Source organism: Sebastes umbrosus, chromosome 1 (genome assembly GCF_015220745.1).
Source record: "Sebastes umbrosus isolate fSebUmb1 chromosome 1, fSebUmb1.pri, whole genome shotgun sequence".
Classification (NCBI taxonomy): Eukaryota; Metazoa; Chordata; class Actinopteri; order Perciformes; family Sebastidae; genus Sebastes; species Sebastes umbrosus.
In genome coordinates this window covers 11,018,161-11,045,577 of record NC_051269.1, presented here as the reverse complement: position 1 = coordinate 11,045,577, position 27,417 = coordinate 11,018,161, and the positions used below count along the sequence as shown (strand labels likewise).

Below are 27,417 nucleotides of genomic sequence, written 5' to 3'. Positions count from 1 at the left end.
ACATAAGATTCAGTGCCATAATTGTGCTTGATTTGAATATATGTTCGTAATTTTGTTTTTTGATGTTCATGCTGCATGATAAATTATTACTGTACATATATTGTAATTCAGCTTCCTCAAAAATAGCATGACGTTCTGTAGCCCATGGAGCATTATGTGACTTACTCCAAAGAAAAACCTTCTTATTGATCCTGTATTCTGACATATTAAGAAAACAATTGCACTTTTCTTATCATTTCACATTTTAGCAATTGAACCAGGAATCCATCCCATATCACCCTGAACTAATAGTACAGTAGAAGCAAACTTATGAACACCTAAGAAATTATAACTAATGGAAATAAGATCATCTTTATTTGTATTATTATTATTAGTAGTGGTAATATGGTTAGTTTACAGTAATTATGATCTGTAAACATAAAATGTAACACTGTAAGATCATATTTTCTCTATACATTTTGAGAGTTTTTGCTGTCAGTAAAAATGTAATTTAATTAAAGCAGGCGTGGGCTTGACATTAAGCCTTGATACTTCACACCTTCATCAAACATGCCACCTGGGGAGAAGCCTGCGGTGTAAAACCCTGACAAAAGAGGAACTTCCTGTGACAAGTGAGGGCGTCTGGACGTTTTCTATCTGCCTGTGTTTTTCTGCTCTTCTTGTTTAAGCCCTTCTCTCTTCTTTTTTCTAATCAGTCTCACACCTGCACTCATGTCCTTCAGTAATATAACACACACAGTAAACACCTCTGAATGTGAGAAAAGCGTTTTCATACTGAGGCCAAAATGACCAGCGGTGGAAATGTAACTAAAAGTACATTTACTCAGACACTGTACGAAAGCATCATTTGTGGTACTTGTATTTAACTTGGGTGTTACCACTTTATGCTACTTTATACTTATACTACACTATGTTTCAGTGGAAAATATTGTACTTTTAAAGTTAAAGTGAGTTACTTTACATACTAGGGTTTTTTGGAAACACTTCATTTTACAGGTCCGCAAATTTCATGGTAATTAGGTGATAATTAGCAAGTAACCTATTTGAAATTTCTTTGGAATTACTACCAAATAACCCCAATATTTACTTCAAAATTCTATCCAAAATTACTTTATTATAAACATTATTTAGTAATGATATACTAAAATAGCATATAATCATTAAAATAGGGCCTTTAGGCTTGAGAAGCGGCTGCTCTTCATCGGAGATGGAAAACCAAAACCAATAGAAGACACTTCTGATCAGGCACAAATCTCACTATTGTGTGACATATTGTCTACACAAATGTAACCGGGTAGCTAATGTGATGATTCAGGGAGTTTTTTTAAGAAATTTCAAAGAAGTTATTTGATAATTATCTATTTATCAGCAGACATGGAAATAAAGCATATCAATTAACTTTGTATTCTTTTCCTGGAAATGTATTAAATAAATTACCAGCTATTGGGAAATAGCAAAATATAATTATTAAATAATGTTTATAATAAAGTAATTTTTTATCAATTTTGAGGTAAATATTGGGATAATTTGGCAGTAAATCCAAAGAAATTTTCAAATAGGTTACTTGCTAAATATCACCTAATTACCATGAAATTTGTGGACCTGAGAATTAAGTGTTACTGTTTTTTTTTCATTCAAATCAAATGATTAGCTAGTAAAGTATGATCATTTATTGCTAGAAATTAATTACCCAGTAGTTTATAAAGGTGTTAAAAGTGGTGCCACGTTGACTGAACACATTAAAAAGCTGCTTAAAAATGTATAAATCAGTAATAATAATCCCATAATATTTTTATTGAACACAGTACATTTGGCTTCTTGTACTTTTGCTTAAATGCAGGGCACTTGTAATGGAGTATTTGTATGTTATGGTATTGCTACTTTCACTAAAATAAAGGATGTGAATACTTCTTCCACCACTGTCTGGAGGGGATCTTTAATGTTAATTGAAATAACATTATGTTGGGACTTTTGTTAGTTTAGTAAACACCACTTGCCTATAATTTACAAGCTGTGGCTTTCATTTAAAACCTCTGTGTGGAGGTTTGTGACCAGCAGGTGGCGTTATGGGACAGCCAGCTAGAAGAAAGACATGAGACATCAAGGTCAGAGCTGTGGCTGTTAGTAATCACAAGAAGAGTCAAAAACATATTTGACTCAGTGCGTCTGGTTCTGATAACTTTATCCCCGCAACTGTGCAGCAGTGTGTTCATGATGAATTAAACTATAAGAGAAGCAGAGAGAGCACAAGGTGACCTTGATTGATTTACGAGTGGCGTGTACAATGTTGTCTTATCTGATCGCCACCGCTGCTCCAAACTGGTGTCGTTGATAGTAATTTCCCTCCTCTGTCCTCCGAGGACCGGCAGGCTGGAAGAACAGACTCCCACAAGGCCTCGTTGTTTCCTACTTCCGACTTTATCATCTCTGGCTGGATTGTGAGGAAATGAAGAGGAGATAGATGCTTTTTTGAAAGCTGTGGCGAGATACCTACAGCAGGTGTGCTTTTTAAGTCTTTAGAATTGATTGTGCAGTTTGTTGAACCAGACAAACAGACAATTTGCTTTCAAGGCCGAGGACAGAATTTAATGTCTATCCTAAAACACTATATTTACCTGTAGTTACTTGATAATGGCAGGAAAAAAACACAACAGGGCTCTCATACTGATTAACATTCAATGCTGTCAGTCTGTTCGTTATTATTATTTTCTTCTCCCTCCGACTCCCCCTGTCCAAACGCAGAGAAGGAATTATGATAATTATGTGTTGTTTTTAATCGGCTTGGGTTTATTAACGTTTTTGTGTTGTTTACTACATTAAAATCATATTTAAAATGCAATGTTATAGTTGAACTTTTCCACCTGTGTTTGCCAGTGGGCAACCGCCGGGTCTGAAAAGTGAAGCTAATGCTGAAGTGCCTCAAACTTGCATTATGTTTAACAGCCAGCAGGGGGCGACTCCTCTGGTTGCAAAAATAAGTCTGATTGTACTTCTCACTTTGATTTATTACCTCAGTAAACATTGTAAACATGAGTTTATGGTCTCAATCGCTAGTTTCAAGTCTTCTTCAATACAGCATGATGTTCATTTAGTAAATTATGGTCCCATTTAGAGTCAAATAGACATACTTGGCTCCACCCTCTCATGTCACTTCTGGTTGCAAAATATCAAGATGGCGGCGGCCAAAATGACGAACTCGAAGCTTCAAAACGGAAACCACAAACCACTGGGTGACGTCACGGTGACTACGTCCACGTCTTAGTCTATCTATGGTGTTTGCACATTCAAACCATGAACATTCAAAAGCAAAACTTGTACTCGACATTTTACAACAAGTTGAAACCTCAACTGCAGAATTATTTGATATAACTATAATTTTACACCTTTTTTAAATATCACTGGGGTTGTCCCCGACCAAAGAAATTCTTAGATGACTAACACTGTAAAACTGAGTTTCACCGCAAAGAATCACACAAAAACACTTTGAATCTTGTGTTTACCAGAGATGTGCTCGTAAGTTTCTTGAAATAAGTCATTCAGTATAAGAAAAGCATAAAGAATGACCAATCGGTGAAAGAAATCTTCATCAACGAAGACCAAGAGAGGCAGCCCTACATATCACAAACTTTAAAATTACCTTTCAATGTCATAAGTGACTACATGAGCAGAAGCCAGTCTGATCTGTTTATCTGGTTTGAGAGGTCCCCTTTATTCCCTCCAGCCTCTGTCAGGTCTGGCAGGCCCTCTATTTCTCTATCCTCTCATCTCTGCATTTCTTCATTTTGGCGTCTCGCTCTGTCACCCCTCCATGGTCACGTCTCCCCTTTCCCTGCTGCTCGGTCTAGAGATCGTCTCGCTTGCTCTTGGTTTAATAACTGTTTTGTCACGCTCTGTCTTTGTCCTTCAGAGGAGTCGACTCTCTGATCAGGTTTCTTAAAGATCTGATGCGCACTTGTTTACATGATTTATGTGCCTACATGCCACCAAAGCCGTGGTGGTGGGCATTGATCAGGCTATTGTTAAATGTTTGACTTAAAGGAAGAGTTCGATATGCACATATTTGCTTTGTTGCCGAGCGTTAGACATGAAGATCGATATCACTCTCATGTCTTTGCGCTAAATATGAAACTGCAACCAGTAGGTTAGCTTAGCTTAGTACAAAGACTGGAAACAGGTTGAAACTACAAAATAGCGGTGTGACGTTGTTATTGAGCCACAAAGTCCAGATCGCTGTTCATTTCCTGTTTCCTATCAGTCATGACATAGACTGTATATAAAGATGGACGACGCATCTAGACTTCCTCCCACTGTACAAAAGTGGAGCTAAAATATCCCGGATATGGGAGCTTCCATCTTGAGATTTTGACGTCATTTGGAGCCAGAGTCTGCGCAGTAGTGATCGGTGGACTGGAGCCGCAGTATCGAGGTCCCGCCCACATACCCACCCGAACCAATCATGAGCAGTGCCATGGCCGCGGCTTGTTATCGTGAGCCACCTAGCTGCTACGTTAGCACCACGGTAGCTGTTTGGCTAGAAAGACACAACAATTAACCATAATATCTCTATAACTACATTTATGATCAAATTGACACATGTTCTATTACACAGACTCGTGACGGTTATGGAAAGTTAAAGTTACATCTCCTCTTTAGTACACTTCCTGAGCCTCCAGCTCCATGACTACTTCACTCAGAGCAGCTGTCAATCATGACCACTCACCCCCTTTTATAGCATCAAATAACTAATTAAAGTCAAACTTATCAGGAAAACGAACACTTGAACAAACATCAGCGTGACGAGACCTACCTAAAATGTCAGAAATCATCTTTGGGAAGAATTTATTTGGCGTGTAATTTGACTTTTTAGTTTGATCTATGACCAATCCGCTAACAACAAGATGCCTAACTTCCATTTTCACTGGAAGTTAGGTTTAGGCAACACAACCACGTAGGTAGGGTTAGGAAACGGTTGTGGTTGACGTTAACTTCACTGACTTACAACTCACGTGACAAAATAAGTCAACGTTACATTTAGTTTCACATGGGCCACGAACAGCGGTCTCCTGGTTGAAAGTCCTGTGTTTGTTTGACCCGCCCGCCCTGAGTAGACTCTCACGCTATTAATACTGTGTCACTTGCTCTGACCTTCAAATAACGCCATGGGTGGGTTTACATTGGAGTTAGTTGAAAGCACGGTTCGTCACTACTGTCGCTAAAGGGGCGCTGGGCAATCTGCGGTATTTGACGAGTCGGGAGTGAGACAGGATTGTTTGGGTAGCTGTTATGTCGTCCATCATTGTACACAGTCTGTGGTTTATAACTATGACTGTGGTCATTCCCTAACTGTAACCAAATGGTAATGTGACAGACTATTTCTCGGTCGGTTAGCAGTGACTTCTCGGAGTTTCCTCTGGTTTTTCTACAGATTAAACAAACACAATGAGACAAGTTCATTTGTGATCTTTAGAGGGGCTGGTAGGCAGATTTTTTTAACCTTTGGTCAGAGTCTGGTCAGCTGTTTCCAGTCTTCGTCCCACAATGTTCCAGAGTTTAAAAAAAAACGCAGCTCCACATGATCACACATATGCATTTGGCAGATGGTAAACCGCACCTGGAATCACATGGCACTAATTCACACTTAAAAGCACTGATTGTGAGTGAGTAAGCTGTTAAACTGACAGAGAGGGGTCCTTGAATCACATTTTATTATCACATCTCCATGTACGAAAATGAAATCAGAGCAGGGAATCGGAGACGTGAAATGAAAAGGCAGAAGAGGCGATGTGTGAGAGAGGTCACAGTGTCCTATTTCTGAAGAGATGGCGCTCTGTATCTCTGCACTTAGAGAGGCTGTTTGTCGACTGGTGGGATCGCCACCAGCAGCAGTCAGACCACATCCTTGCAGGAGGGCGTCGTCACATGGCTGGATGCAGACACACAGATAGTGATCAATACATTTATATGAGATCATAGGGATGTGTTTAAAACAGATCACAGTGTCTTTTAGTGTCCGTCTGTATGCCTCCTGATGAGAGGTGACCTGTCCCATGTGACTTCTCCTGAGACGGGCAGCCCTGTGCTCATCCGCAAACCCCCCCGCCGCCCTGCAAGACCCCATCAGAGCTGGGAGAATAGGCCTACCATTTAAGAGCAAAAGGAAACCCACATTCACACACTGGTGATACAAAGGTGGCCCCTGTCGAAGTCACAATAACTGTGTGTTGCCCCCGGGAGCCATTCAGGTGGAAAATTACACTGCCCAATCAATCGCTAATAGAAAGTCTTTCCTCTGGCAGCGGCCAATCAAAAGCTCACAGTGTGCCTTTCTCCTTGAAAACAACGGCCAATCAGTTGCTCACAACGCTTGTCGTTGTCATGTTGATGCTGATCAAATGTAATTATGCTCCCGTTTCATGGACGCATATTGATGGCATTGGGCGGCGGCGGATGATGAGAATAAATAAATGCAAGCTAATAAGAAAATAACTAAGGAGAATAAGCGTTTTTTCCAACCCAGACGCCCTTTCAGTTTGTAATTAATTCAAATATGATTTCTTTTCTGCAAGCATATAATCCATTTCAGCATTTTTCCTCATTCATTTTAAAGGATTTGAACTTGGCTCATTTGAATAAACATTTTGCTCCATATTAGTCTGGGTAATGAAGTGGATCTCAGAAGAAAAATGCTTTTGTTATGAGAGAGGAGACTGCTGTGGCACTGAGGAGTGTCACACTGGTCACCTCAGCGGGGAAATTGCTGATTGGATACCAGATTCAATTTAATGCAGAATACTAATAATGATTCGTAATTTTTTCTTTGACAAAGTTTGAATGTCAAGTGCGATGAACCGGGTGTTTTGGAAATGGGAAAGTAAGGTTTTATTCGCAAAGCACCCCAGATCCCAGACTCCATGTGGGATTAGTAGAAGTCTCGTTACCACAAACAATCAAGTTTGTTTTGTGGTTGTTGAGGTTAGTAACACTTTTCTTTAATTTCCCATATTTAGCATTTATAGGCGGTATCATAACCATGGTGAAAGTATTCAGATCCTTTATTAAAGGACCAATATATAATACACTGTAAATTATTACCAAGATTTCACAAGATGCAACTGTAATAATTCACAATAAATTACATTATAATTACATCACATCATATAATACGGTATTCATAATGTTATTGTGAAATTAATGCAAGGCATGGCTATTACAGCTGTGATTACAGCAAGCTACTGTGAATTCATCAGGAGAGATTTCTCTTCATGCTAAATAAATGTGTAAAATTGATCATATTTTTGTTACAGTTTATTAACAATAGTTTATAACATAGTTTATTTTAATTTAACCTTTTTTTCCAATGTTTTAAGTTATTGATGGGTTAACTTAACAGATACTACTTTTTCAGTATTTTACAATGATTTTTAAGTGTAAATTTACGGCACAGTACTGGCTACTGAGTTGCATTAATGCAACTAGTAGCCAGTAATTTACAGTCAGTCAAATATTTTACAGTGTGTAGTTTACAATGTAATTCTACAACAGCCTACTGCTAAATCTAAACATTTACTGTGAAGTTGCAGTTAAATAGAGTAATTCTACAGCAGCATACTGCTAAATCACAGTAATATACTGGCATAACTACTGTGAGGTCACAGCATACAGCTGTCATTTCACAATACCTTACTGTAAAAATGATACAGTATCTTACTGTGAATGCAACTAGCATCCAGTAATTTACTGTGAATGCATGTGAAATAATTTACAGTGTATATTTCCTATAATAAATCATAAAATGACCATGATATGTCATCAGAGATTAAGGAAACATGTAACTAAAGCTGTCAGACAAATGTAGTGTGGTATAAAAAGTACAATATTTGCCTCTAAGATGTAGTGGAGTAGAAGTACAAAGTTACATAAAATATGAATACTCAAGTAAAGAAAAAGTACTTTGAAGTTGTACTCAAGTTCAGTACTTGAATTAATGTACTTGGTTACATTCAATCCCTGTTAATAACACACTATAATTTTGTTGCATGTTCTTGTCAACAACTACACGCAGTAAAATGCAGTAGTAATAATGTCAAATATTGTAAGCCTTATATCGGTGTTTAATTGTCAGGAGTCCACATATTCTTGGCCATGTAGTGTGTCACAGTACTTTCTTGTTGAACAGACCCTCAAAAGTACTATCAAGTCAACAGATAAACATATGTTAGGCCTGCAGTTAAAATGGTTTATCCTGACAAATGTTAGTCACACACACATGCATACACAAAGACGTCAGAGACAAAATTGAAAATAGCTGTTAAATTAAATTTGAGCTCAGATGAAGCTGAAAAAAAGAACAATCTTAACTTTCTAGACTCCGTAATCTCCCTGTTTTCAGACTTCTAACACACAGTAGAGATTGTCTTCTTATCATGTTTCTGATTTCCCTTTTTGAAAACTCACCATGCCGTGCAATTCTTAAAAAAAAAGAATGCTCAGCTCTGTTTTAAAGAGAGCAAGAAATAGACTTGTATAGGCTATCTGCAACCAAAAAATATGTTAGCTTCATAGTTGATTTCACATCTTTATATTAGTATGAATAAGGTCAACAAAGTGGTGCAACAGTCATTTCCTGCCTCTGGAAAGTGTTCCGGTCTCTGATACTAAAATACATGAAGGCAGAATGGGATTTAATGGGATTCATGACTCCTATTTCACTATCTTAATCGACTGTCTGTTCCAGCTATTTTGATTTACCAACTTTTATTATAAACAACCACACACACACACGCACACACACACGCACACGCACACACACACACACACACACGCACGCACGCACACGCACACACACACACACACACACACACACACACACACACACACACACACACACGCACACGCACACACACACACACAAACACAAAAGCAGGCACTTGAATGAATTCCAGATTAGTCCACAGGATTCAAGGATTGCTGGGTCTCAACACAAATGTCACCATGAGTCGTAACCTTTACTGGAGCACGTTATCTGCTCTGATATAGCGTGGCCGGGGCCGGGATGGAGGACCAAACGCGATGCGATCGGATTTGAAAGGTCCCCATCCAAGTCATGCCCAGCGGCTATCTTGCTTCCACAGTTCAGCAACACCAGCACTATACGGCGCGTCGCAAAGTTTCAAGGATCTGATCTGTCCCGCCGAATCTGCATCTCCCCTGCCCTCAATTAATGAGCTGTGTCTGGAGAAGACTGTAGGAGCTGCTGGTGTGACAGGCAAGAATAATGCAAGAATAATTAATTTTTCAGGCATAATTCATTTATTTAGAGAAAGGCTAATTTCTTTGTTGTCTCAGTTATTACTGTATCATTTTCAGGACATGTCATTTAATTTTTGGATGTAAATATGCATCAAAACTGGTCACTGTAGAGACTATGCAGCACATATGCAGTGAACCAGAAAGAGAAATAATGCAGATAGGTGATGCAGATGTGTGTGTGGGTTGATTGTGTGATTCATTCATCCTTCTCTCTCACTATTTCCCCTGTTTAAGCTAAATAACGTCCACAAAGCACTATAACGTTGTAAACACATGTTGTTAAGAATTTGTTATACGTCGTTGTTGTTCATTATAGAGGAAAAGTGCACATTTTGTACTCTATTATGTTTGAAAGTTTCTAGCTAACGCTGTTGCTATGTAAGCTACACTGTAAGACTTGGATGTAAATGTACAGCGAGATTCTAACAGTTACATACTGTAAAATGCTTTTACTGTATATTACTGTGAAAGCAATGCATTCTGGGAGTCAGAACGCTTGCTCCCATGATCCCAGCGGTCAAGTGTATCTTTTCACAGTAATCTACTGCTGCCGCTGAGAATCTCGGGAAAATAAATTAACGGCTATTTTTCTAAGTTCTCGCGCGTATTTTTTTCGAGTTGATCGTTGAGCGCCACAGCTCAACAGCTCAACGGTCAACAGCTCAACGGTCAACAGCTCAACGGTCAACAGCTCAACAGCTCAACGGTCAACAGCTCAACGGTCAACAGCTCAACGGTCAACAGCTCAACAGCTCAACGGTCAACAGCTCAACAGCTCAACGGTCAACAGCTCAACAGCTCAACGGTCAACAGCTCAACAGCTCAACAGCTCAACGGTCAACAGCTCAACGGTCAACAGCTCAACAGCTCAACAGTCAACAGCTCAACAGCTCAACGGTCAACAGCTCAACAGCTCAACGGTCAACAACTCAACAGCTAAACAGCTCAACGGTCAACAGCTCAACGCTCAACAGCTCAACAGCTAAACAGCTCAACGCTCAACAGCTCAACGGTCAACAGCTCAACGGTCAACAGCTAAACAGCTCAACGGTCAACAGCTCAACGCTCAACAGCTCAACGGTCAACAGCTAAACAGCTCAACGGTCAACAGCTCAACGCTCAACAGCTCAACGGTCAACAGTTCAACGCTCAACAGCTCAACGGTCAACAGCTCAACAGCTAAACAGCTCAACGGTCAACAGCTCAACAGCTAAACGGTCAACAGCTCAACGGTCAACAGCTCAACAGCTCAACGGTCAACAGCTCAACAGCTCAACGGTCAACAGCTCAACGGTCAACAGCTAAACAGCTAAACAGCTCAACGGTCAACAGCTAAACAGCTAAACAGCTCAACGGTCAACAGCTCAACGGTCAACAGCTAAACAGCTAAACAGCTCAACGGTCAACAGCTAAACAGCTCACTCTGGCAGCAGCAGCAGCATCGTTGTTCTCCAGTGCAACTTGAGGAGAGACAGCAGCAGTTTGGATAAACACTTTTTATTTTCACCACCGCCAGTTCCATTTGGATCGTCAGACCAGACGAAGGGAAACTCCAGTGGTTACATTACCTTACTTCATGGTAAGTCAAATCATCAAGTTGTGTTGTACCTTTGCTAACACAGTGCATGTTCCTCCATGTATGTACATTAGCTGGCTAACGTTAGGTCGTTAGCTGTTCTTAGCTTCGTCTATATTTCAGTACTCATTAGTATCACAGGTAACAAACATCAGTAGTCTATCTTATATTCACGTTAGCTAGCGCTAGCTTGTTAGCTAGCGCTAGCTCGTTAGCTAGCTGGTTTTAGCTTAGTCAGCATTTAAATTCTCAATATAATTACTAATAGGCAGCAGCAACATCTAAAAGGGAGACGAGGCAGTATTTATCTTGTGTTTCCAGAATGTTCAACTGTCAATTTTGCCGCCATGCATGTGGTACTAAATATGCCTTTGTTAGGCATATGAAAGTTCACCAAAACACCCCACACATCAAATTTAAATGTGCTTTCCACGATTGTTACCGTTCATTTGGCAAAGTTACAGCTTTAAAATGCCATGTAAATAGAGATCACCCAGATCAGAGGGAGTCAAGCTTGAGGTAAGGATGTTCTGGCATAAGGACATTAACATTAGACGTTTTATCATGCCACATCGATTTCTGTACTGTCAAATGTGACAGTTTGTCTAAATTATTTTCTCACTTGAAGACTCACACTAAAGAGGGGAAACCAGTCTTATGTCCATTCACAAATTGTGGTAAAATGTTTACTGTGATATCCACTTTTTCATCACACTTGTCAAGAACACATAAAGGTTGTGTAGTTGGTAATCTTTTGAGTCAGATCAGGACATGTAGAGATGATGGAGAGAATACTGTTGAGCAAGCAGGGTGCTCACATGAGCATGCAGGGTGCTTCAAATAGAAGAGAGATGTCCTCATCTTGCAGGCAGATGTGAGTATAACTGATGTAGTTTATTTCAGATTAAGACATTGAAATTATTGAAATGCAATGAGTGGAGCTCAGTGGAATTTTAAAAATAATTTCTTTAAAAAGGAAAATTGATGACAACTATAGTTAAAGCATTGTTTAATTGTATTAACATTAACTTAGAATTGCAATGCCTTTATTGTCTCCTATATAGGTGTCAGACACAGCGGCGACTGTGAAGACATCCCTCACCCTTCCTGATAGCCCTTGGTTGATCATTCTAGGTAAGCACTAAGCCCCACGTTTCTACTTACACTGTACTAGTGCACATATGCAGAGTACTTCTATTGAGCCTGTCAGCAGGCAGTCAGAAGGTGTGGGGCAGGCAGGAAGACGCTGCTTGCCGCTGGAGTTGGAGTTCAGTTGTAGTGAGTTTCTATGGTTATGTCTTCTATATTGTATATAATACACACAACTTTACATTCTTATAAATAGATACTGATTCTGAAACAGTTGTGCATACAGAAATGGATAAATAAATACGTAGTTTTAGATGGTTAATAAATAGTTGACTCTATAATACATACACAGTGGGCTATGTTTTAGTTATTAAATAGTTGACTCTATAATACATATACAGTAGGCTACGGAATAATAATTTCTCTGATTCTTCTCTGATATGTAAATAGTTTGTTTGAGTTTTTTTCTCACTCTCTTTCTGGATTAGGGTGTTCCTATAGCTTGTAAATATGTAAATAGTTCGTTTGATATTCTCCCTCCCTTTGTAGATTTTATTTTATTTGTATTAACTTTTTTACTTGATTTCTCCTTCACTGCAACGGACACAACCACTAAGCTTTATGAAAATGAGTGCGCGATGGTGTCGCAAGTATGTAAATGGCTACCTGGATACATCAAAGAGCAGTACAGTAGATGAGTAGCATCTCGCATCCTACATCAAGAATTCCTGATATCTAGCGGAGGCTTACATTTTTTTAGAAAGGTTTTCAAATATCAGTTGGAAATGCCAATACCATACAAAAACAATAAAGCGGTAAGTGGCCACTTGTGATTTATTGTGTTATGTGTCGTCTCACTGTTTTGAGCGATGCTCGTTCATGTCTATGTAGAACGAGCACAAGTGCGAGCCCGACGCTGACTTTCGTTGACTTAACGGCCACAGGTGTCGCTGTTAACAAGCATTTCTGATTCTTACAAACAGTCCCTTTAATGCCCTCAAAACAAGAAATGGTTTTATTTTGAAAACCGGGGGGATAGATGGAGGACACCCTATCACTGTGGTGTTGAGCTTTACTCTGCATGGTTGTTACATTGGAAAGAGTGGGAGAGAGAAAAAGGAGCAAATGTGCGGCGGTGGAGAGGGAGGGAGGACAGCAGCGAGTGCGCAAACAGGCAGCAGCAGCAGGCGGGCACATCAGCAGCAGCAGCAGCAGCAGCAGCAGCAGCAGAAGAGCATCTTCCTCATCCTGGTCTCCAGTGTCTTCTTCAGCTGCCAGTCCTCTCTGTGCATCCCCGACTGAGGTTGATCCACTGCCCGGCTGAAGTGTGCAGAAGCCTCCTCCACCAACCCATCACCACCAACACACACTTTCTCTCCGGGTTATTCTTAGCTCAGCCGCCGAGAGAGAGACTGTGTCCTTCCGGTCCTCCTTCTCTCTCTCTTATTTATTTATCCTCAGTTTCTTGAATATTTCATGGAAAATGGCGGTATCTTCTGCCTCTTCACAATGCAAACTGTACTTATCATATGCGTCTCCACGCCGACAGACGGGACCCACCTCTTCCCACAACACTACACGTAAGTACCCTGCACCGTTTTGGGGGTGATAAACCTGGATGCGGAGTGGAGGAACCAAGAACTAGGACAGGTGACCCCACCGAGCCGCCTGCACATGATGCACATGCAGCTCCGTTTACCTCCGTGCTGCTGCTGCTGCTGTCCATGATGTTCAAACAACAGGAGACGCAGTTTCCTGTCTCTTGATGCTACGTTATGAATGTCTGCTCTCATAATGTTGTTGTTGTTTGTGTGCAGCAGCAGCAGCAGCAGCATTTAATACCCAAAAGCCTTATCCAATCTGTCATTGCTCCTATGCAGAGGGTAGTTTAGTTTATATATTGACTACACTGAGGGCGTTTTACATTTTAATAATTTATTTATTTATTTTGTTGTAGTTGAATGTGCTACTTATTTTTTGTACTGTAATTACCTTGTGCCTTTTCTACATTTTTTTAATTTTCTTAAAGCTGACTTGGTGTAAAGAAATCCAATGTACTTATTTATAGGTGCAAATGGCGAATACAACTCTTGAATCTTGAATATGGTCAACACAGCTATAGTTTAATACCCAAAAGCCTTATTCAATCTGTCATAGTCAGCTATAGGGAGAATGCACAGGTGCCATGTAGGTGAATAAACCAAGCGAGCAAGAATTCATTAGGACATCCATATAGGGATAAAAATAAAATGATCATAATAATAATAACAGTGTTGTTTTGCTGTCGCTGCATGGGGTGGGAGAATATCCCATTTACGCATGATGATGGATAGGCTGAGCTATACAGCGAGGCTAGACTAAAAAAAAGTCCTCCACTGGATCCTGCTGCACACGCACCGTGGAAATACTCCTCTATATCCCACAGCAGCAACAGCAGGATATACACTGGTGTTTTATAACAGGATGATTCTGATTCAGAGACTAAACCAATTAGTTAATACGCGTAATAGCTTCTTCCATGGTCTCATGGCAAACCTTCAGGTGAAAGTCCCTGCAGCTCAGATCGTTTCTCACACGAACTCCCAAAACTATACATGACTCTGTACGGAGGACAAATGGAGCATCATTTTTGTTGTTGTTGTTGTTGTTGCAGTGAACAGTCTTGTAGAAATGTTCATAGTTGAAATGTATAGACGCAGTTGAGGCCAGTATGGCAGTGTGTTGCTTTATCCAGGTGACCTCATGCAGGCACAGAAAGCTGAGCATCCAGCTGGGTGTAAACTATAGTGTTGGACTTTTTTTCCAGTGTTCACCTGTTGGGGAAATAGTTTTTTGAAATAATATTTGAATTTTAAAGCGCAATTTCTTTCTGAAATGGAACAATTTCACCTTGGATGACACACGGAGGCAGACTGAAACATAACGTCTGCACACGCAGCAGTTTATTCAGCTTTGTTATTCCCAACTATTCAAACAATTTGCCTTTTTTAAAAAAAATTTTTTTTTTTTAAGTGACCGTTGCTTAGTTTGTAATGACATTTTTCAGATTTTTCAGTCCAGTATTAAACCCAGTGAAGCCAGAGTCCCTCATTCCAGTCTATATACGTGATGATGACGTGATGATCTGATGTGAACATGATGCAGCCTGTAGTGGTGATTAGTCAACCAGGTTCACAGAAATGAAGAATCTTACATGATTTCCTCCCTGAGGCATCCTCTGGGTGATCGCTTTGTTATTCCTGAATGCCAAGGTGACTTTCACAGGAAAATCACTTATCTTATATTAGGCCTACTGTTGATTGACTTAAAAGGACAATTAGCTGCATCATTGATTAAGTTAAGCACCATAAAGAAAAGGGGTTTGTCTGGATGGATTTGCGAACAACTTCACGTGGATTTTAAAAATGATATTTATTGTATTTGAATATCTATTTTATAAATCTACACCTGTATTCAATGATTAAAATGCATTGTTTATAATCTTGCAGCAATATCTCCTCTCCAAATACAGCTAATGTTTTTCAGAAGTACTTCGATTATTTGTTGTAACTATGCTTGAATACAGATACTGTTTTAATAAAACCGGGTTAATCTCATTAGATGAGATAAATAGTGTCGGTCTGGTAACCTACGTTATATTCAGGTATCTCTGGGGTTTTAAAAACTGGGTTTTGTGTCACCCACATCCTGTGCTATTTGCCAGTTGTTGCCAGCTACCTAATTGAGGTGTATGGGGAGCGGCTGTGGCCGTCCATCAGGTGTATATGCCTGACACACACACACACACACACACACACACACACACGCACACACACACACACACACGCACACACACACAAACCAGTTGGAGCTTGTGTGTGTTGGAGGTCTAGCTGAGGAAATGTGTGCATAAGAGAGGGCAGAATGTCCTATAGCTCATTTTTACAGCAGTGCTAAAGTGTGCATTTTCTACACGTTGACACCTAAAAGCCTGGTCTAATTTTTTGCAGTGCACGTGTGTGTGTGTGTGTGTGTGTGTAGATGAATAAGGTGTTTGCATGGGGGAAATTATTTCCACATTTCTAAATTATGTGGAGGAAACCTGTTTCGATAACTGCTATCTAAATGTACAATCTTCTTCAGGAATGCAAAATATCATCACTTAGCTGAGTCTACGTTATATGAAACTCAGAGCAATTTCTTCCAAATGTTGTTATTTGCACACATACGAAAATAGTCCACCTTTTGCCCTTAAAGATATTTCGGCGTCGCTCTTGGAATGATGAGATCCATTGCAGCAGAACGAATGTGGTGGCGGGGTGTGTGGCTGACACACAGGTCGTCCATCCAAACTCATTTCGTCACATTTTCCCCGTAATGTTTCTCTAACATAAATCATAATACACAGAAAATACAAAAGGTGCCAAATAGCAAAGATGTTATATACTACATCAGACTACAAAGAGCCAGAAAGCATCGGTCGGCTTTCATGTAGTGCCCTTTGACAACTCCTCTGTTTTTAAGAGAGATCACAGCTTCAGTGAACATCAGGCCTCAGTAGTGCAGATAATTTACCTAAGAAGCGTCTCCTGATATCTCTGTAGTTGGTACTGAATGGAGAATTCTGCACATTTGGGACTGTCGAGTATTGTTCTCCTTTTGATTTACAATTAGTCCGACATAGATCTCAAGTCATCATACAACATTTTACAGATGATGTTGGGTCAACTTAATGTGATCTTGCCTGATGCAAGTCAGTTGTGTTAAGGTCGACTTCTTTCTGCCTGTCACTGGATCATGGATATTAAGTCTGCATATTTAAGTATGTCATCAGACGGCGTTTTCACTGTAATGAAATCAATTTAGAAAATGGAAACAGCAGGAAGGAGGAGTGACGAGGCTAATGTGTGCAGGTGTGTCTGTACAGCTGGTACATGTTTGGATGTAATCATTTTATCGTGATATGGAACTGAATATCGTCTGAGTATTTTGTTATCACGATATTGTGATACAGTTTAAAGGATGATGTTAGTGGAGTCAATAGTCCACCTTTTGCCCTTCACGATATTTCAGCGTTGCACTTGGATCCATTGCATCAGAATGAATGAATGACGGTGTGTGGCTGACACGCAGGGCGTCCATCCAAACTCATTTTCTTAACTGTCTTTGACAGGGGTGGGGCAACATGGGGAAAAATAATATTGCCGTAACTATCACTTTTTATTATCTTTAATGATACCTTTTGATATTATTTAAGTATTCAATATCACATGGGGAAATGTTTAACTCATATTTATCCAATTAAGACAAATACAGGTTTTCTGTTAAAGTTACTATGAGGAACTTTTATGAAATCGTCTCAATTAATTACTGATGCCTCTATATCAGTGTTTCTCAAACTTTTTTTCTGAGCACCAACTTCTTTAGAAAGGATAAATCCTTGCGACCCAATTCGCAATAGGCCTTATCAATAAATCGTGAGAAGAGTGAATTTGTGCATAAATGAACGTTCCTGACCATTTTTACTTCCATTTCCTCATCATCTTATATTATCTTGGAATACGTAAATCAGCCATTTCAAAGAGACATACGTTTGATAAATCCCAACTTTGTTTTATGCATGCAATACAAACATGTTAAATACTTTATAAAAGAGACCCAATAAATGCATTTAGGTGGAGTTAACAGGCTCTAGTCTTTTTCCTCTCATCAATAAAAGAAACAGAATAAACGCTAGCCTTTCATATTAGATCCAATGTTATGAGCAGGCCACAATTATCAGAACAATACGAATATTCAGGCTGCGTCATGTGGCTCAGAGGTGTACTGCGGATATAAATGTTGAATAAAACACAATGGAAGAAATTCTGCAAATTTATTTTGCGACCCTAATAAAATGTCTTGCGACCCACCTGTGGGTCCCGACCCAGTCTTTGGGAACGACTGCTCTATATGACCTACATAAGTAAAGAAGACCATCAGCGAGAAGATTGGCTATTTCATTATAGTTATTGTTAATGCTTGTAATCGGTTCCACTAGGTCTTATTCCGTGCAAAATCTGACAAAATCCTGCAGGGTCACCAGAAACTCCTTGAGCTCAAACTCCAGCGGGGCCTCCCGACCAGTCCGGTGGAGAGCCCAGCACCAGCGACTCTTCCTCCGGCCAGGACCAGAGCTTCGCCCACGCTGCTGGAGACCCAGGCCGTATTGCTGGGCACGCTGGCGGGAAGGGAGGCACGGGGAAACCAGAACCAGGACCTTCTGGGGCAGACTGCATGGTTGTTACATTGGAAAGAGTGGGAGAGAGAAAAAGGAGCAAATGTGCGGCGGTGGAGAGGGAGGGAGGACAGCAGCGAGTGCGCAAACAGGCAGCAGCAGCAGGCGGGCACATCAGCAGCAGCAGGCGGGCACATCAGCAGCAGCAGCAGCAGCAGGCGGGCACATCAGCAGCAGCAGGCGGGCACATCAGCAGCAGCAGCAGCAGCAGCAGCAGCAGCAGCAGCAGCAGCAGCAGCAGCAGAAGCAGCAGAACATCTTCCTCATCCTGGTCTCCAGTGTCTTCTTCAGCTGCCAGTACTCTCTGTGCGTCCCCGACTGAGGTTGATCCACTGCCCGGCTGAAGTGTGCAGAAGCCTCCTCCACCAACCCATCACCACCAACACACACTTTCTCTCCGGGTTATTCCTAGCTCAGCCGCCGAGAGAGAGACTGTGTCCTTCCGGTCCTCCTTCTCTCTCTCTTATTTATTTATCCTCAGTTTCTTGAATATTTCATGGAAAATGGCGATCTGCGCGCAGTCGTACGGTATCTTCTGCCTCTTCACAATGCAAACTGTACTTATCATATGCGTCTCCACGCCGACAGACGGGACCCACCTCTTCCCACAACACTACACGTAAGTACCCTGCACCGTTTTGGGGGTGATAAACCTGGATGCGGAGTGGAGGAACCAGGAACTAGGACAGGTGGCCCCACCGAGCCGCCTGCACATGATGCACATGCAGCTCCGTTTACCTCCGTGCTGCTGCTGCTGCTGCTGTCCATGATGTTCAAACAACAGGAGACGCAGTTTCCTGTCTCTTGATGCTACGTTATGAATGTCTGCTCTCATAATGTTGTTGTTGTTTGTGTGCAGCAGCAGCAGCAGCAGCATTTAATACCCAAAAGCCTTATCCAATCTGTCATTGCTCCTATGCAGAGGGTAGTTTAGTTTATATATTGACTACACTGAGGGCGTTTTACATTTTAATAATTTATTTATTTATTTTGTTGTAGTTGAATGTGCTACTTATTTTTTGTACTGTAATTACCTTGTGCCTTTTCTACATTTTTTTAATTTTCTTAAAGCTGATTTGGTGTAAAGAAATCCAATGTACTTATTTATAGGTGCAAATGGCGAATACAACTCTTGAATCTTGAATATGGTCAACACAGCTATAGTTTAATACCCAAAAGCCTTATTCAATCTGTCATAGTCAGCTATAGGGAGAATGCACAGGTGCCATGTAGGTGAATAAACCAAGCGAGCAAGAATTCATTAGGACATCCATATAGGGATAAAAATAAAATGATCATAATAATAATAACAGTGGATGTGTTGTTTTGCTGTCGCTGCATGGGGTGGGAGAATATCCCATTTACGCATGATGATGGATAGGCTGAGCTATACGGCGAGGCTAGACTAAAAAAAAGTCCTCCACTGGATCCTGCTGCACACGCACCGTGGAAATACTCCTCTATATCCCACAGCAGCAACAGCAGGATATACACTGGTGTTTTATAACAGGATGATTCTGATTCAGAGACTAAACCAATTAGTTAATACGCGTAATAGCTTCTTCCATGGTCTCATGGCAAACCTTCAGGTGAAAGTCCCTGCAGCTCAGATCGTTTCTCACACGAACTCCCAAAACTATACATGACTCTGTACGGAGGACAAATGGAGCATCATTTTTGTTGTTGTTGTTGTTGCAGTGAACAGTCTTGTAGAAATGTTCATAGTTGAAATGTATAGACGCAGTTGAGGCCAGTATGGCAGTGTGTTGCTTTATCCAGGTGACCTCATGCAGGCACAGAAAGCTGAGCATCCAGCTGGGTGTAAACTATAGTGTTGGACTTTTTTCCAGTGTTCACCTGTTGGGGAAATAGTTTTTTGAAATAATATTTGAATTTTAAAGCGCAATTTCTTTCTGAAATGGGACAATTTCACCTTGGATGACACACGGAGGCAGACTGAAACATAACGTCTGCACACGCAGCAGTTTATTCAGCTTTGTTATTCCCAACTATTCAAACAATTTGCCTTTTTTTAAAAACATTTTTTTTTTTTTAAGTGACCGTTGCTTAGTTTGTAATGACATTTTTCAGATTTTTCAGTCCAGTATTAAACCCAGTGAAGCCAGAGTCCCTCATCCTAGTCTATACGTGATGATGACGTGATGATCTGATGTGAACATGATGCAGCCTGTAGTGGTGATTAGTCAACCAGGTTCACAGAAATGAAGAATCTTACATGATTTCCTCCCTGAGGCATCCTCTGGGTGATCGCTTTGTTATTCCTGAATGCCAAGGTGACTTTCACAGGAAAATCACTTATCTTATATTAGGCCTACTGTTGATTGACTTAAAAGGACAATTAGCTGCATCATTGATTAAGTTAAGCACCGTAAAGAAAAGGGGTTTGTCTGGATGGATTTGCGAACAAATTCACGTGGATTTTAAAAATGATATTTATTGTATTTGAATATCTATTTTATAAATCTACACCTGTATTCAATGATTAAAATGCATTGTTTATAATCCTGCAGCAATATCTCCTCTCCAAATACAGCTAATGTTTTTCAGAAGTACTTCGATTATTTGTTGTAACTATGCTTGAATACAGATACTGTTTTAATAAAACCGGTTTAATCTCATTAGATGAGATAAATAGTGTCGGTCTGGTAACCTACGTTATATTCAGGTATCTCTGGGGTTTTAAAAACTGGGTTTTGTGTCACCCACATCCTGTGCTATTTGCCAGTTGTTGCCAGCTACCTAATTGAGGTGTATGGGGAGCGGCTGTGGCCGTCCATCAGGTGTATATGCCTGACACACACACACACACACACACACACACACACACACACACACACACACACACACACACACACACACACACACACACACACACACACACACACACACACGCGCACACACAAACCAGTTGGAGCTTGTGTGTGTTGGAGGTCTAGCTGAGGAAATGTGTGCACAAGAGAGGGCAGAATGTCCTATAGCTCATTTTTACAGCAGTGCTAAAGTGTGCATTTTTGTGTGTATATATATTTATACATACACACACAAAGTATGTGTGTATGTAGACTAATGAAGTTACGTAAGAAGTCTGCCTGGCTTGGGGCAGAGGTATTGTCCCTCACTGTTAGTATCACTGCGTCCTCCTCGGCTCTGCTCTCACTGTAAGCTTGTTTTCATTTCATATCGAGGTGACCTTTTCATAGTCGGCGGCCTCTCCCCAGCGGTCCCGCTCTGCACCATCCTTTTGGAGGCCCTCTTGCTTGCTCTTAATCTCGTCCCCTATAAACACAGCCAGTGCGCCTGGCGTGTTTGCTCTGCTGTTACTCTCCCGATGAGGCCCGCTCCGGCTTTGTGATTATGGCGAGCGCTGTCACTACTTGGCAGATTTGTGCAAATTTAATAAATCTGTCTTCCCTCTTATCTTCTGAGCCAATCTGACATTTAAAGATGACATTTGTTTCAGTCATCATATTAAAAGACAAACGACTGTGTTGTGTTGTTGATGCTAGTGATTAGCTATCTGCAGGCTGCTGAAAGGAAAAGGTTGGCACGGAGTCAGTGGTTGGCTCGCAAACGCATTACAGAATGTATTCATCTGATTGCTGGAAGATAAGCTTTCATAATGTTTTTTTGAGTAGAGAATTTCTCATTGGCCATGCATGTGGATTGTTCAGCTTGTATCCAGGTTGGCAGGTTAGCCCCTGCTGCTTTAAAATGATCTAGTGAAAATCTTGATCCATTAAGTCATTTGTTGCTTGCTGGGAGATATACAGTGATGAGCTTGAGCCGTTTGATCTCTTAATTCCAAACTTGGCTCCGTCTAACGGAGATCAGCTCCTGCTTAGGGTGCATTTCTGTCAGACCTGAGCAGTTTTATTGCAGAGCCGCTGATCCCAGCCGAGCCAAGACGGGCACGTTCGCTACCGGTCCTGCCAGGGCCGACCAGATATATGCAAGATGTGATGGGGAGGGAAGCTGCTGATGATTAACCCAGACATTAGGAGAGGTTGGACAGGGACGCGTCCAGATAGGGATCTGGAATGGGGGGAGTACTGTATGGCAGTTTGACAACAGAAAAGAGAGATACACAAAGATGGGGAGCGACTCTTTCTGACACAGTCTTACAAACACACTCACTCACATCCACTGACAAGAGAAATGAATGATGATGACATGCTCAGGTGATAATGTCGAGTGATGCAGATTGAAAATGTCTAATTTTATTTTCCAGAATGATTCACTGGGCCGGACGCATCGAGAAGGAGCTGGAAAAGGTTCTGCAGCACGTCACCGGGACTCAGCAGATGAGATCGGTAAGTTGACGTCATGCTTACATGTGACGCAGCGCTTTTTTTCTGCATTATTAATCAGTAAGATTTCACTGGGCGAGGTTGTACGACATAAGCTCCCGAGTGCGTTTTTATGAGCACTGAAAAAGAATGTTGATCTTTTAAAGATATTTAGGTTTAACTGTGTTCTCTAAGATAATTTTACTCTGAGATAAATGTACTTTTTCCCCACTAATCAGTTATATTTTCAAGAATTATTTTTCAAGAGTCAGATTTCATTCCTGGATTGACCTTCCTTAATCAAGATCCTGTGAAATCAGTGTTTTAAAGTGAAGATACACTGGGGGAAAAAAAGTGAAATTATTTCAACAAATTAACAAAATGTTTTCACTTGTTTTCAGAAGCATGAGATTTTAATGATATAAAATCACATTTAGCAGAATATGGTGTTTTGGTTGTTTGTGTCATCGTCCTCGCATGAGGCTGTGTGTAGCACGTGTCTGTCTTGTGGTAGAGCAGATGGTTGAGCAGAGTGTGATTGACACTGTTTCATCATATTTCTGCCATGTGCGCATGTTCGCCGTGCTTCCAGGGTTTGTAATGCACCCTGAGATAAATGCTTCATTATTGCTGTATGGGTGAGTGTGATTCATCCAGCCGGTGCGGTGCCTGTGGCAGCTTTAATGCTAGCAGTAACAGTGGTTAGTAACAGTGATGGCTGTTAGTGTGGTGTGGCGACGTTGATGGATCCCAGAGAGGAGGAAGTGAGTTGACAGTGATGGCGTAAAGGTTAGTGACCAGTAATGGGTATCAAGGAGACGCTCAGACTACATGATAGAGAGAGGTTGATTTTTAGCACTCATCCAGTGTAAACATAACAGACAATGTTTACCCATCAAAATATTTGTCTTTCGCAGTTTGTACTAATATGTTTTCAGTATTCCCACTGAGCAATGTGGATTTCTAAATGGCAGTCGACTTCTGTAATAATGTTACTCATGGTTATGGTTTCAAGGTGAAAGCATATTGTTGCTGTCTGATAAATATTCTATGAAACTATAGAAAAACAATCTTGATTTGAGCTTGGTGACGATGCATTTTTTGAGGGTTTCTGAAAGAGTTTTCAGAGCCTAAGAGGAAGGAGCATTTTCTCAACTCCTAAAGAAGTATGTCATCCTTCCATTTATCTGAAACTTAGACAAAATCACTAAACTTCGAGAGGCAGTGTTTACACCAAAAGATCACAACCTTTTTCCCTCTTCCTTTTAGGGATGCACCGATTCGACTTTTTCAGTCCCGATACCGGTAGCGATACCTGGGCTTTGGGTATTGACCGATACCGAGTACTGAGTACCGATCTGATACCAGTGTTTAATTAATAAGCTGTATGCCTCACTGTGTGGAAGTGACTGGGATCATTCTTTTATGTGTAAGATAAATCAATCTTACACATAAAAGAATGATCCCAGTCACTGGGATTGTTTTCTTGACTTTGTAAAAAAATAAACAAATGTAACAAATAAATAAATAGATATAAATTTACTGAATTGATATTTATTATTAAAATAATAAATCATACACCTACAACTTGGTTAAAAAATATTCAAAATTAACAGGAATTACAATTAAAGTGTAAACCTTTTAATGCAGCAACAAATTGGTCAAAACTTAAACAGGAATTCTAATTCCAGCATATAATGTGTACATTATATAAACAGAGAATTGAATTGAATAGATCGGCCCCATCGTCACCGTTACCCGATCCAGCTATTTGATTCAGTATCGGCCGATATCTGATCCGTATCGGTGTATCCCTACTCCTTTACTCCTATTTTACTATTTTTTTTTAACTTTTTACTGGATATACAGTATGATGCAATCATAGAAATAAAACAGGAGTAAAACAATAGTACAAAAGAAAATGGTGATTGTTGTTTGTTGTTATGGTGACAACAGAACACACGTCAGTGGAGCTGTAAAGGACGCAGCTCTGGAAATGGCTGGCTGGCTAGTTAGCTTGTCTGGAGCGGTGGGGAGTGAGGCGGAGGGACCGTCAAACCCAGTGCTGCCGCTGGCCACCAGCCGGCTCATTTCTGTAACCGGTGTAGCATTAAAGCGTGGCGGAATTAGCAAACGAGCTAACTACCCACCTGTCCGCTAATGCTACACTGGTTACAGAAAATGAGCCAAACAAAGTTGTCACTCATCTGGCGTCTCATCTGGTGTGGATGAAGCATTATGTTGTTAAATTTGACTCATTTACTCAGGCTCTTTATTCTTCGTAATGCTACTATTCCATTGCTCGTTTGAGTCGTTACTGCTAAAGCTCACCTCAGGGAGTTTGCGACTCGCCGTAAGTTGATTTATATGGAAGTTAGCCCGCTACAACGGTCGCAATGGCAACGGTACACATACAAATTGTCGCCGTTCCGACAATCCTGCTACGTTGATTTGAATGGGAATGTCTGTTCTTATCTTATTCTATTGGATGCAATTCATTGCACATGCAGACTTTGATAGTGATACTTTTCATATTTAAGGGCACACTCATGATTATTATTATTATTATTATTTTCATTTTCATTCATCTGCTGATTCTTTTCTTGATAAACTTATTCAATATTTGGTCTATAAAATTTTAGAAAATAGTGAAAAAAGTCCATCACAATTTCATAAAGCCCTGGCTGCTCGCCATCAAATTGCTTGTTTTCTCTGACAGCAGCAACAGTCCAAAACCAAAAGATATCGACTCTTCTATCACATAAGACAAAGAAAAGTAGCAGATCCTCACAAACGAGGAGCTGGAACTGGGAAATGTTTTGGTGTTTTTGCTTGAAAAAAAGGAGTTGCTCATACATTCCTGTCAGTCGCCTGATTGTTTAGCTGAGTAATTGTTTCTGTGCTGTGGTATTTAGAGTGATATACTGTATGTGCGGTTTCAATATGTTATAGTGTCTCTTGACTGCTTGTTGTAAAACTTGGACATAGCTGAATAAATCCTGAGCTTAATGAGACCGAGGGTTGAGATGTGATGTTGACGTGACGTTAAGTTTTGTGGATTTAAACTAATGGAGGCTACATGTTGCTGAAGTTTTCTCTGTGGGCCAAACCCAGTGAAGCCAGTCTCTGTAAAAATATTACGCCCATCCCAGTTATATCTTGTGTAGGATTCCCATATGGCTGTGTGTGCTGGTCTGACAGTGTGCACAGAGCGGGTGTGAGAGAACATTTATCATGGCCCCAAACAGGAGTCGTTACAGGGTGTGCTAAATGGCCCAGCATGCCTAGAAAAGCCATTTTCTAAATGGATGCCTCTCTCTATACGTGTGTCTGATAGAAATCTTCCCAGGGCTATGCTGGCTGGTAACAAGATTGCCTCCCTCTGCGCCCCCTTCCTCTTCATGCGCAGTTTATTCTCGCAGACAAAAAAAAAATGTAAAGTGTGTGCAAATTATTTTTGAGTTTGTCTTACATGGAAAGAGACAAGGAAGTAAAGTTGAATATAATGTGGTCCGTGCAGTTCCTCCCGGTGGAGATTTTTATATTTTCTGACAAGCGAGGTAGCGGGTGAAAGAGACAGAAAGACCGAGACAGGGCAGCACAAAAATAGCTGAATATGTTTGGAATCGGTCAACTTGAGAAACAACAGGGATGCGCAATGTTTTGATGTGTTTGTGCATACTGTGATTTTCAAGTGTCTCCAAAAATAGAAAGTGATTTAAATGTTTTAAAATCACATCGTAATATACTTCTGCCCAGGTTAAGATGTTATTCTTCCCCGGGGGGAGTGAAAAAGGAAGATGGAGGCTGAGTGATGTATCGGAGGAGTTGGAAGTTTCGAAAGGAAGACTGTGGAGCGTGGATAGACAAGTAGAGTGGGCGGCTTTTAGAGCGGAGGAGGAGGGGGGTTTTCAGAGAGAGAAAGGATGAAGAATGGCTTGACAATTGAGATGGATGTTCAGGCGGTTTTGTGTGTATATTTAGAGTCAAACTACTTAAGATGGATGAAATGATAGAGGGGAAGGACGAGAATTGGTACATTTAAATGTGAGCAGACGAATGCTGTTTATAGTTCTTATCCTCCTCTTTATCCTGCGTGCTGCTGTGTTTGATGTGTTACAGTATGTGGTGATGAGAGGCGGCGGTGGACACTGGCATTGTTTCCATATCCTCGGGCTTTTTCAGAACACTTTTAATAGGCACACACGAGCAGTGCGCCTTCACCCACATACTGTCATTATAGCGATTTGATGGTTTATCAGAGATACAGGCAGATAATATTATTATCCATATATTTAGACACCCAGGTGGACACATGTTCACTGCACTCATATACCTGTGGTGGAACAAGTATTCAGATAGTAAAAGTAGCAGATCTTTAATGTCTTACTTAAGTAAAAGTACAGAAGTATTATCAGCTAAATGTACTTAAAGTATCAAAAGTAAAACTACTCGTTCTGGAGCAGAATAGCCTCTGTAACTGATAAATAATTATAATGACATTATTGGATTACTTTGCAAGTAGCATTTTACTGTTGTAGCTGGTCAAATGGAGCTAGTTTTACCTTTATACAGTTGGGTGGTTAGTCTAGTGGTTCTCAACCTAGGGGTCAAGATAAATCTGAAGGGTCATGTGATGATTAGTGCGGTAGGAAAGAAGAAGAAAAAAGGTTCTGCTACACAAATTGTGTATTCAGTTTTTGACTTTTCTCAAATCTTTCTCTTTTGTAAAATAGTTGACCTCTTTGGGCCATGAACAGTTATTTAAATGAAACGATCTCAGACAGTTTAAAGGGGAAATATCTTTTTGGTGGAACTGCTAAAACACTCTTGGACATCTGAAGTATGACAAGGAGCCCCAATTAGATTTTGTTTCTTTG

At 40.6% G+C, this 27,417-nt stretch overlaps 1 protein-coding gene and 1 long non-coding RNA gene across 4 annotated transcripts in view; both read left to right on the top strand.

The window, feature by feature from the left end:
- Positions 1–9,708: 9,708 nt before the first annotated feature.
- Positions 9,709–12,773, top strand: LOC119475186. Of its 3 annotated transcripts, none has more exons than XR_005203747.1 (5): positions 9,709–10,587; positions 10,727–10,888; positions 11,695–11,759; positions 11,950–12,019; positions 12,626–12,773. It is a non-coding gene; the product is annotated as an uncharacterized LOC119475186 (long non-coding RNA). The 3 variants fall into 3 exon arrangements; XR_005203744.1 differs by having other exon boundaries at positions 12,592–12,773; XR_005203734.1 differs by lacking the exon at positions 12,626–12,773 and having other exon boundaries at positions 9,711–10,587; positions 11,950–12,585.
- A 5,695-nt stretch (positions 12,774–18,468) lies between these two features.
- LOC119475078 (voltage-dependent calcium channel subunit alpha-2/delta-2-like) overlaps positions 18,469–27,417 on the top strand; it is a 101,705-nt gene continuing 92,756 nt past the window's right edge. Inside the window, exons 1-2 of the mRNA XM_037747578.1 lie at positions 18,469–18,849; positions 22,480–22,561. Of these exons, the coding sequence (XP_037603506.1) occupies positions 18,734–18,849; positions 22,480–22,561 (198 nt within the window). The 5' untranslated portion in view covers positions 18,469–18,733. The remainder of the gene's footprint in view (positions 18,850–22,479; positions 22,562–27,417) is intronic.